Below are 11,890 nucleotides of genomic sequence, written 5' to 3' on the forward strand. Positions count from 1 at the left end.
CCTTTCCCCCTGCCATTTCACACGCTACTGTGTGTCTCTGGTCTCCAGGGTAATGCTGCTGCTGCGGCTTCTGCGGTGATTTGATTTGGGTGTTTTGTGTGCACTCCAGTCTCTTTTCCTTGTTGGCCTATCCTTGCAGCAGTCATGCTGATGTCCATTATGTTACAACGTGTACGATTACAAAAAACAAGAAAGGCTGTGCTAAAAGTAGGCCAACATTGTATTTTTTGGATTGCGGATCTATTACACAAGTTTTGGGTATGGGGATGTACAATTACACAAATTAAACGAGAAATTGCGCATCGTGGAAGTGAAGTTTCGGAGACAAATCGAGAATCAAGCTCAAAAGATAGCCCGAATATCAATCTCTTGTCTCAGCCGTTCAACGAGTAAGGAATAACAACAACAACAACAACAACAACAACAACAACAACAACAACAACAACAACAACAACAACAACAACAACAACAGGCTCCCTCGGTATAATAAACGTACTTTCGTAAGCATCAATATAATACCTGTATATTAACCATGGCACGATCACTCCTCCTCGTTAACGCTCAGGGGGGCATGTATGTATATCATGTGGCATGTTGAGTGCAGAGGTTCATGAGGTTGGGACGCGGGCCAAACTGTGCATGATGACTACAGGTGAGGGAACTGCGACATCCTATGTGACGAGGTCCCAGGGCAACAGAACCGCAACCTACTGGCCGTCCGGTCATTGAAAACGACTCATAGGTTGACCACATATCCCACACGAGATGTGTTGGATTGTGGTCCTAAACATCTCAGAGAACGGCCCATGCTGAGGACTGAGGATGAGGGCTAGCCTTACCTTCGATGGCGATGACATGTTCTCGGATCTGGTTCTGCAGCAGAGGCTCCTCCACCCGCTCCAGCAGCTCGTAGATAGAGTAGATGTTGGGGTGGACGGACTCGAACCGCTGGATCTCGGTTCGGATCGCGGCCGAATTGGCCAGGTGCTGCTGGTAGTTCATGTTGCAGTGGGGGGGTCGATCGCTCCTTAAGATCTCCCCAACAATAAAACCACTGGCCAAGAAAATCCACACAATATCACAGGGGAAAGACTAAATAACGGGTGTGGAATCCGACTACCACGGGATACTCTGGTGTGTTGTCGCCTTGTGCGGAACGCCACTCATCTAGTGGCCGCTGCTGGGCGCCAGGAGTCCCGACCCACCGAACCGAGGGGGTCCCACTCAGTCCTGGAGAAGAGACAGATGCTCACCGCGTCCCCACATCCCTGCTACGGGCCACACGGGGACCATGTCAAACACACACTCAGGCTTTCTTTTCTGGTGTGTCGCAGTCCGCATTAAAAGGCTGTTGGTTACTCACAGACATGTATCATCACAATGTTTAGGACGAGGAGCAATGGATGGAAAGGCCTCCCTCCTAGGTGGCTAGCTAGTCGGGGAGCTAATGCTAACAAGCTGGCGCGTTCGAGCCGGGTGGGTGAGCAAAAAACTCGGGAAAATCTCCACCCCCGGAAAGTGTCCTTAAAAAGACAAGAGCGGCTCGGTCCCACGCGAGGACGGGTGACAGCGGCTACCAACCGGTTCAAGGACGAATCAAACCCGATCCACCGTTGATTTCAGCCAGGGGTGAGTCGCGGTGCGTTTGGGTGCCAGACCGCTCAGAGTACTGTTCCTCGTTTAATGTCGAGTGTGTGACCAGCTGCAGAACCCTGGTCCAAACTTCAGTAGCTGGCCCCGGACCCACTGAGATAACCCCCCGCGCTGACGAGGAAGGGAAAACACAAAAATACGGCCAACGATAGGTCCGAACACACTGAGTGATTCCCAGTGCACGCTGGTGTATCTATTCCGTTAACGTAGGCAGTGTACGTCCAGGGCAGGACGCTAGTGTGTGTGTTTCCTCTTGGAAAAACGTCTGTTCCCTTTCACTTCGAGAAGCTGCACACTGCGTTACTGCTGCGCAACAGGGACGCGCAGGATCAATGAGAAATCCCACTCGGTTAATTCTAAGGACATGTTTCCATTTAAATGAAATGTACGATGTATTTTTATCCCACCGCTGCCAATGATATGCTTTCAACGTATGACTGTTGTTTGCAAAGTGCTTAAAACGTATTTATCTGGGATTTAAAAATGTGTAATAACCATCTGCGCCATTAAAGATACAGTAAGTACAGTAAGGCCATACGCTGATGCACAAAACATGCTTTATTTATCATTGGACACATCTCACCAGAAAAGTGGACTTATACTTAGAAAAACTAAATACCATGCAATGATCTATCTCGTCAAACAGAATCAGGTAGCATAGTGGTAGGCCTATATCATGATGATAATAATAAAACAAGAAGATGAAGAAGAATGTATGTTTGAGAGACGTTATCATCATTATTATTTGTATTAATATTAATATTATTATTATTATTTATAATAATAATACTAACAATAATAATAATAATGGACTGACTATTATTATTATTTATATTTAAGTATTTGGTTAAAAGTTGCTGTCATAGTGCGGGCATCGTCTCTCCGTCGAGCAGCAGATAGTGCACGATGCCGCTCTTCTTCCTCCCACCACTCGTGGCCTTTATGCAGCACTCGTGGTCGCCCACGGAGAAGTGGGTCTCGGTGCCGTCGTCAACAAACTCGCCCTGCGCACAACAGTTCAAACCAGAGGAGAATAAAGTTAGGTGCATAGCCTAGGATAGAAGACCACATAATCACCGTGTCCCAACAGGTTCACACATTGGGAACCTCACCATTGTGTCCATTTTCTGTCCGTTGCACCACACATCCATAGTGTCCTTTTCTGTTGGAAGTACATCATTTATGAGTTATTTTTTGAGTAGGAAGTTAACAATCCAATGTCCCTTCTCTCCGAAAGAAAAATGGTTTGTTTCGTCCGTCAAGGAGCGTTTTAACTGCATGCAACTGAATGCATCCGGTCACTGCTGTTATAACAATATTAAACGGTAGTTTCTGATATCTCATGCTGAGAAATCCTTCTGCACTGTTATCATTCCAGACATGGAACTACTGTTAATGAGTGATCTTGAATGGATGAACCTTGAACTGCATTTTCCTCCCTAGTTATCGTTTTATTTTCCCAGAGGGTTTTAATAGAACTTGGAGTTCCCCACGTCCAATCAGAATCACCTGAGGTCATTATTGTGCAGCGGCACATGTAAAGCCAACATCAACACTAGATCCACACGGACAGCACAGTGGCAGATCCTGACCAAATCGATGCCAAGTGACATCACCCGTCCCCTAGTAATCTAGAACAACAATTCAGTGAACGGTGTCTCCTCAGCGGTGTGGCTGACTGTAGAGATAGGTTGGCTTTTAATATCGTTTCTCAACCAGAAGGTGGGGAATCTAAACATGGATTCGGAGCCTCACCCAGCACCACCCTGAAGTCCTCTCCGTCCACCTTCAGGATCCAGGTGGTGGTGACCTTTGCCCTGTCGTGGCGGAACTTCTCCAGGCTCTTGCCGTCGATCTCCAGCGAGTACTCGTAGGAGAAGCCGGTGACTGCCTCGATGTTGACGCAGGCTCTGGTGCGAGCGCGGCCCACCGTGAACGCCTCCCTCCCCACCAGCTTGAACATCCAGTCCCTTCGGACCACTTCCTGTCAAAGGAGGCATTGAACCACAGGCCCCGACTTGAGTTCCCCGAGCTGGGATGGATGGCCCTGTCCTGTCAACGGGGGACAAAGGACCCCTCTGGCCCCCTTTTTACGCTGTGCCTCGGAATGCATTGCAACTTTCTGACTCCAGAATTCAATTGACATCATTGCTTAAAAATATGTAGCCTTGACTGTTTAGCAGCATATTTGAACACCTACGTGGAGATATTAAAATTGATACAGACAGTTTAAATCTTGCTTGTGCATTTGATTTTCTTCTGAGCAAATGTATTCATTTTATTGAAAGGGGTGATATTATGCCACCAGGTGTGAGTGTGATTAGCCATTACAAGCCGTTTGAATAATCTGCCTTTCCTTGTACCATAGTGTCATCCCTAGTGGGTCTGTCCACCTAGATGTATGTTGGATAGATAAGCAACCTTTGCCACATTCCACCGGGTAGGCTGATGGACTTGATCTATCCTACACACATATAGGTGGACTGGACACGCCCACTAGTGATGTCACAAGGGCACAGGGAAAGGCAGATTTTCAAACGGCTTGTAATTGCTTATCACACTCACACCTGATAGCAAGATATCACCCCTTTAACTCTCCATTCCTCTCTATTATCCTCCCTTTGACTACCAGTAGAACCGTTTCAGCCTGGAGCCAGGCTCTCTGAGGGGTGTGGCGGCCCGCGGCCTGACACCGACCGAACCCGGGTGTCAGCACAAGACATACGTTTACAAATGACCCCAGGGGAACATGAAGGCCACGGCCTACCTGTCCGTTGACGTACACGACGCGTTTCCCCGTGGTGGTGCCATGAGCAAACTCTATCCTGTACACTCCGTCGCTGAGGGCCACCCCCCACATGCCCACCACGTCCCCGGACAGCATCCCTCTCTCTCTCTCTCTCTCTCTCTCTCTCTGGAGGTCTTCAAGCCATCGTGTTATCCAATCCACACGGAGACAACAACGTGACCCTCACCGCTGTTATTAGACGGGTAAACACTACCGAGGTGTAGCCTTTAGACGGGACCCGGCGTCTCACATTCTGCTGATCCCGGCTGTGCTGTGCTGGACTCTGGAGGCTCAGTGAATTACAGTAAGAGGCTTAGGTTGTGCACTTCCAGTGTCGCTCCAGCAACTTCTGAGGCATCGCTAGGTGGGAGCTCCGCCCTCTTGGCTGAGGACACCCCCCGCTGGCGGGGACACAGGACAGGGTTTTTGTGAACCGGTTGGAACAGAATGTGTCCGGTCTCTGATGAAGTGCTCTGGAGCAAACGACTGAGGAGTTGAAGGTGCTGGGTACGATTTAAGGGCTGTCATTTTAGAAAGTTGTTTTAGAAAAAGGCCTAGACTAATCAGCTATTAGTGAGTGAAATGCTCTGGGATAATATCTGTTTCTGTTTCTTTCCTGATTGACTCAGGGAATCCATCTCTGCCTGTCAATCACCGGACTGTGAAGGAAACACGTCAGTGGTGGAGAAAGGTAGGGAAGGAGGGAGGGGGCAGAGAGGGAGGAGACCCTTAGCTTCTTCCACAATCTCGCTCTCTTCTGCTCTCTCTCTTTACAACTCTCAGATCTTACCTACAGATCTGAGAGTTGGGTTAGGGTTACAGCTAAAAAGGTAACCCATTCGATTGCTTTGATTCGACTTGGTTTAGAGACCTAGATTGACCCTTCCATTTACACAGCCGTTTACACTTGTGACAAACACACTGAAATAGTTCCCCTAGTATATTATTAGATAATGATATTAGGTTAATTGAACTTTATTCATCCGGCCAGTTAACTGGGTTACTGAAGATCCCACTGGCCTCTGGTCAGTTAAAGCCACAAACACCTGCTGTTGCCTCTCTTCTGATGCCCCAACACTCGCTCTCTTTAAGGCACAGCTTGGCAAACTATAGCTTGCGGGCCACATGCAGCCCGGCCCATTGTTCAATCTGGCCCGTCAGGCATATTCAATTAGTATACTTCTTTTTAAGCCTTTCTCTGAAGGGGAGTTTGAAGTAATGCATGGTAGAGACACCAAGGCTTTTATGTCCAGAAAACAAAAGCAAATTGTCATGATGTATATTATTAAGTGTAGAAGTAGCAGTAGCACTGCTACTAGTATAAGTATTGAAGGAGTAGTAATAGTAGTAGTAGTAGTAGTAGTAGTAGTAATAGCATTGAATACTGGGTGTGGCAGATGTTTGGGATTTTAAAGGAACTTCCTTTATTTTTTAAGAATCATAAAATACCTACACCGTTTTAGCATTAGGCCTAATGGATAACTGGAATGCAATTGTTTAAGGAGTTTAACAGATAGCAGGATAATGTGAAGGCAGAAGATCCGAGTTGCAGCTACTGCTGGTTGTTTTCAACAGACTGTTTCTTACATCAATCCCTTACATTATTGAATCACTCAAATGGCTGCTGTATAGTGACCCCGCTTCGAACTGTACAGAATTAAAGTCACCTGTTCCTCATTCTAGTCCCAAAATAAAGCACATCTTACGTCTGGCACTTGTTCCAACATGAACCCTGCATATCGACTTACTAAATAAATAGTGTAATGAGGTGGCTGGCACTTCAGGGTCTTTCGAGCTGCAATTCAAGGTTAGCCTGCCATCTAGTGGTGAAACATATCTACAACTAGTTCTGTTTTGCAAACTTCTGTTGTATTCAAATTCTTTTCAATATAAGTCATGTGTGTATGTGAGTGTGCACATGTGTGTATATGGCATCATTGGTCCTTTCATATTATCTTTTTTAATCTGATGGTTGAATAATAGTTGACCAGAGGGCTCACTTTGTGAAGTATGATTTTCTTTATTAATACAAATATATAATACAGTTATAAAGGTATTCACTGCATACTTGTTTTATGTGCAGGTCAATGTATTGAGTTTGTGTTACAAATGTGTGACACACCAATAGAAAAAAATTAAAATCACAAGACTCTGTGAAAGTACAAATATATACGTATGTGCTTCGAACGATGAATAGGTGAGTCCCTTTTTCGGTCTAAACGGGTTGAGTGAAGCAGACGATATTCACCACATGACTCACAGGTTGGTCTGCTGAGCCACGAGGCCAGTTTCATCATGGCTGTATTGACTGTAGAAACAAACTATGACGTTGACCACTCAGTCCTGTATATCTGTGTCGCAATATGGAAGAGGAAGGACATTTGTCACATGAATGAATGAGGACTGTTCCACCATCAACATACAAGTGGTTTGGTAAGCAAAGAGCATTGGAGCAATCCCTGCTGTACCAGTAATACACTTGACCAATGGCTTTAGCTCCTTCTCCGCCATTGCCCCATCCATGACATTCGCTGGTGTCTCTTTGGTTTTATCCCATGTTAACTGCACTTTGGTGACAGAAATTCAAAACTAGCTACCATCTAATTAGCAGTTCAACCAAAAGGTCAGTATAGTGTACTTTAGTTTCTCCCCCCCCCCCCCCCCCCCCACCCCCACCACAGCCTTCGTCACATGACATAACCCGAAAACACGATCCGTTTCCGAAATCAGCTGGTTTATTATAATAGGTCCTTCAAGACAGGTTTGAAAATAACGCCATTGATAATACGACACAAGGTAAGATAATTTGCGTTTTTTTCTAAAGGAAATCACCCTTACCTGACTCAAACACCACGACCACAAGAGATTCCAAATAGAATTGTAAGATGTCGAGAACAGGGCAGTGGGAGTCATTAGTTTTCGCAGTTTTTCTCAGCTCAGTGGCGCTACAACTGAACCAGACCGACGATCGCGCCGTAGGACTTGTTCCTACACCAGACCCATTTTACACCAAATTTCACTAAATGAGGACGAGAAGAATATATTTGGCACTAAACATGTCCCTTTTTAGTGATCTCCTTGAATAATCGAAGGGGGGGTTTGTGATAATGTGTGAGATTGGGGAGGGTAGCTATGGGAACCCATGATGACTTTTTATAAAAGTACAGAAATAGGCTTGTCAAAACAATTCCTGTTGTGACTACATTCAATTGAGTAAACACACTGGATCTCCTTAAATCGGCAAACCTTTCCCATGAAAATCTTTTTATTTTTTCACCCTAGGGAATGGAGGCTTTTGATGCGAGCTGCCCGCGCAGAATTAATTAAAAAAAAGAGTTCTGTGGGAAGTAAAATAAGTGATATCCCAGATGCTGAATTGGATTCGTTACACACACACATTCTTGCAGTCGAAATAACTAGGTGTGCACCGGCACATCCATCGACTTAACATGAACAGTCCTGGGTAGGATAGGGTCCTAAAATGAGCAGTTGTTAAGCTGGGACCCCCGGTTGTCGAGGTAGACCCCCCCCCCCCCCCCCCCCCCTCTACTCGGAGGTCAAGGGGATTCTCTTAGTGTGTGTCTAGTTGTACCGATGTGGGGCCGTTGTCGCTACACCGGCGTGGATGGGGGGGGGGGGGGGGGGGGGGTCGGGTAGAGGGGGTGTGTGTCGTTGCCGTGGCGACCTGGCCTCCCTGGTTAGAGGAGGCAGCACCGTTGCTTCTTCTTCTTGCCGCTCGGCCCGTTCTTGTCCTTGATCTCAGACATCTTCTTCTTCCTCACCTCCCGCATAAGGTCGAAGAACACCTGGACAGAAAGTCAGAGAGAGAGACAATGAGAGAGATGCATAGAGAAACAGACAAAAAAAAGACAGAAAGAAGTAGAGACAGAAAGAGAAACAGTGACAGAGAGACAGAAAGAAACTTCCTGATAACTTAGAAATAAGCACTGTTTTTCCCCGGAATCCGGATTAAGACATTAACTTCACTAACTCCCTCCATTAACTCCTATTTTTTACAATTCCAATCCAATAAAGACAGAGACTGTTGGATAGGTTTCAGGCGTCACATGTCCCTGAATCATGTTAGTATGGCCTGGGTTTGATGATTGTGTCGTTTTTGTTTCACCATAAACTACTAGACATTTAGAAAAGGGTGTTTGAAGACACATTGATGCAACTTACAGCCCCCAACCAAGTGGTTGTTTGTCCTGACTGGGCTGAATGAGATCCTATTGCGATGACGTCTTTGGGACACTGACGTGAGATGCGTCATCGTGGGGGTTTTTAGATCATGTTGACATGTATTTGAATTTAAATGGCTGATGGCTGACTCAATTTTATGGGCTAAGGAACCAAGGACTGAAGCTTCAAGGACTCAGACTTTCACCCACAACACAAACTGGCCCTCAGATACACACACTCACACAGACCGTCACACACACACACACTGTCCATTAGACACACTGACCCTCACGCAGCCAATTACATTGACCAGTAGACACACACACACACACACAGAGAGACCCTCACACGGTCTGGATGTCGGAGGCTGGGGCGGCGTTACCTTATCCACGTTGGCCCGCGTCTTGGCCGAGGTCTCCACGTAGGTGACCCCGCCCCACTGGGCAGCCCGTGCCGTGGCCTCGTCCGCAGACACCTGCCGGCGCTCCTCCAGGTCCGACTTGTTGCCCACCAGCAGCAGCGGAATGGCCTCCTCCTCCTTCACCCGCAGGATCTGCTCCCTGACACACACACACACACACACACACACACACACACACACACACACACACACACACACACACACACACACACACACACACACACACACACACACACACACACACACACACACACACACACACACCTTTTACTTTGATTGCAGTGGGAGACTTGGATGATTAACATTCAAATGGTTTTGGAGTACCCCCAAGTTCATGGTGTACCCCGTTTTACAGGTGCAGGCTTTACAAAGCTAAAAAGCTCAAAAACGACACAACCTTTGCCCTCAACAACAACAACAGCAGCAGCAGCAGCAGCAGCAGCAGCAGCAGCAGCAGTAGCAGCCGCGGACGCCATACCTGAACTCTGCGGTGGCGGCGAAGGACTCCTGCTCCGTGATGGAGAAGACGAGCAGGAAGCCCTCGCCGCTGCGGAAGTAGTTGTCCCGGATGGCGGCGTAGTCCTCCTGGCCCGCCGTGTCCAGGATGTCGATCTGGACCTCCTCGCCGTCCAGCACCACCTTCTTCCTGTAGCTGTCCGCCTTGGTGGGCTCGTAGTCCTCCACAAACTGGAGGGGGGAGAAGGGGGGGGTTTGGATACTGTTTAGCCGTGTACATAGTAACGCACTTCACTAGATGCGGAGATAAGGACTTTGTTTTCCCAGGTGGGAATTTTTGGGAGAACAAACTGAAATGCACAACATTTTCTTTGAGAAGAGTGTGAAAAGTGACTTAAACGTTGAACCTACTCTCATTTTCAGTTTTGTTGTATCCTGTGCAATGACAATAAAGAATAATATTCTCGCCTACTCACATGTAAAACTATCAAAACATACACTACCGCTACCATGACTCAACATTTAAGTGAATCTTCACACCCTCCTCAAAGTCAATTAAAGTATTTTCAGTTTGCGTTCCCAAACTTTCTACCTGTTCACGACTTGAGAACAGTGTGAGAAATCCCTTAAATGTTGAACCTACTCCCATGATCCCACTATCAAAACATAAACAATATGGATATGTTGGGGAAATACTACTACTACTGTTACTGTTAGTTTTACAAATACTACTCCTACTACGGTTCCTATTACTGCTACTACTAGTACTACTACTTTTATGAACCAAAGACGTGACCTCACGTCCGGCCAGTGGCCCTCGGCCACACTGTAGTGGGACACGCCTCAGCCACACTGTAAGGTTGGGCCACACGGAGAGCTGTTATCAGGAACCCGGCGGGGCCAGTGGAGGAGAAGCGGGCCTCACCTCGTCATACATGAACTGCAGGGTGAGCGCGGACTTGCCCACGCCGCCGCTGCCCACCATGATGACCTTGTGGAGCACCAGGGAGCTCTGGTTCTTGTTCTTACTGGACGCCATGGCGCCGTTGATTGACAGGCGCTTGACGTGTGGCGTTGGGAGCGGAGAACTGTGTGCTCTCGAAATGGAACCGCTCTTTAGAGTGAAGTGAAGCAGACACACACGCACACTGTAGATAAGTTGACGTGCGGGTAACGTTATCTCGTTCACACCCACAAACAGAAAACAAATTCACTCGCTCAACCCAGTTTGAAATTGTTTTTCTATAGCTAACTTTACATGTTAATGAGCAAAAGTTGTAGTTAAAAAACATATGTCAATCGCTGGGGTGAAAAGAGGCTAACGTATGAAACCACAAATCTCTGACCACGGTAAACTTAATTCACTTAACTTAACTGCAGGGAGGGGAGGCTGCAAATGAGGCTACAAATGACCCTAACAACCGTACATTTAAGGAGCAGCTGTCCACTATTGTATTAACATAGTGTTATAATTATTATTGTCAAACTCGAAATGAACATGGACATGGATAGCATGGATATATCCACTGTTTGTTTATTTAAAGTGTATTCTCTGGACATGTTTAATGTATTTCTGAATGTTGTTTTTAATCATGGACTGATTACCCCAGTAGAGGTAGGCTACCGTGTAACAGATGCAATAAAACCAAACAAACAGTGGGAGATGCGGGCGGGCCCGTGTTTGCCCTCATCAGGGCCAACAGGTTGTACCGAGACGCTGCTTGTGATCATGTCTTCAAATTCCCTGACTGTGATAATAAATGAAGGAAGAGAGCCACCATTTTAGGAGCACACCACAGAAAAAAAGGAGAACTATCAAACTTGGACGAGGAAGAAGAAGTAGGCGCTACAATGAGACTCCATAGAATTAAAACGGAAAACCGTACAGGCCTACATGCATAACACAGCTTCTCCCATAATTCGGGGGTTACGCCTCGGTCCAAAAACGTTGGATCGGAGTAAAACGTCTCCCCAGAAAAACGTCCCCAGATGCCACTAGCTCACACAACACGCGATCCACTATGCATCGGGCAAAAACACCAACACGCCCATATGGTAGGACAGCAAAGAAGGTAGTGAGTTCTATGCATGGGGGGCAACTCGGAAGAAAGACATTCCCAACTCACCGCGGTGTGTCGGACTCCTACAGCCCCGGCTGGGACCCCCTGCTGCTGGATTGTGGCTGCACAATAAGACGCACGCTCCTGCGTCTGGACTCACCTCTCCGTCTCCGGCTCCTTCATCCGTAGGCTACTTAACTTTAGTTCTTTTTCTGACAATGCGCTTCCTTCCAAGTTGCTACTCTCTAGCAAAGAGTTGACGAGTGAAAAAAAAAAAAGAATCCGCCCCACCTTCGCCTTCGGACGCAGCGCCGGGAAGATTACACGAAG

The 11,890-nt window shown here is 47.0% G+C and overlaps 2 protein-coding genes across 2 annotated transcripts; both read right to left on the minus strand.

The window, feature by feature from the left end:
• Window positions 1-2,204: 2,204 nt before the first annotated feature.
• LOC130380815 (fas apoptotic inhibitory molecule 1-like) lies at window positions 2,205-4,947 on the minus strand. The gene is made up of 4 exons (XM_056588166.1): window positions 4,421-4,947; window positions 3,409-3,637; window positions 2,766-2,815; window positions 2,205-2,657 (listed from the first exon to the last, which is right to left on the minus strand). Exons 1-4 carry the CDS (start codon window positions 4,535-4,537, stop codon window positions 2,514-2,516), a joined length of 540 nt encoding a protein of 179 aa, XP_056444141.1. The 5' UTR covers window positions 4,538-4,947; the 3' UTR covers window positions 2,205-2,513.
• Window positions 4,948-6,415: 1,468 nt separating this feature from the next.
• Window positions 6,416-11,890, minus strand: LOC130381157 (ras-related protein ralB-B-like). The gene is made up of 5 exons (XM_056588614.1): window positions 11,627-11,890; window positions 10,426-10,614; window positions 9,523-9,731; window positions 9,006-9,183; window positions 6,416-8,247 (listed from the first exon to the last, which is right to left on the minus strand). Exons 2-5 carry the CDS (start codon window positions 10,537-10,539, stop codon window positions 8,140-8,142), a joined length of 609 nt encoding a protein of 202 aa, XP_056444589.1. The 5' UTR covers window positions 10,540-10,614; window positions 11,627-11,890; the 3' UTR covers window positions 6,416-8,139.

Source organism: Gadus chalcogrammus, chromosome 4 (assembly GCF_026213295.1).
Source record: "Gadus chalcogrammus isolate NIFS_2021 chromosome 4, NIFS_Gcha_1.0, whole genome shotgun sequence".
Taxonomy (NCBI): Eukaryota; Metazoa; Chordata; class Actinopteri; order Gadiformes; family Gadidae; genus Gadus; species Gadus chalcogrammus.

Bases quoted from the DNA above. Each gene is read 5' to 3' on its own strand.
- LOC130380815 (XM_056588166.1), bottom strand. From the start codon at position 4,537: ATGCTGTCCGGGGACGTGGTGGGCATGTGGGGGGTGGCCCTCAGCGAC. The intron at 3,638-4,420 runs GTAGGCCGTGGC...CTCCTTTGACAG, and splicing joins TCGTGTACGTCAACGGACAG to GAAGTGGTCCGAAGGGACTG. The intron at 2,658-2,765 runs GTGAGGTTCCCA...TGTTGTGCGCAG, and splicing joins GACAGAAAATGGACACAATG to GGCGAGTTTGTTGACGACGG.
- LOC130381157 (XM_056588614.1), bottom strand. From the start codon at position 10,539: ATGGCGTCCAGTAAGAACAAGAACCAGAGCTCCCTGGTGCTCCACAAG. The intron at 9,184-9,522 runs GTATGGCGTCCG...TGTGTGTGTCAG, and splicing joins GCCGCCACCGCAGAGTTCAG to GGAGCAGATCCTGCGGGTGA. The intron at 8,248-9,005 runs GTAACGCCGCCC...CTTTCTGTCCAG, and splicing joins CGCGGGCCAACGTGGATAAG to GTGTTCTTCGACCTTATGCG.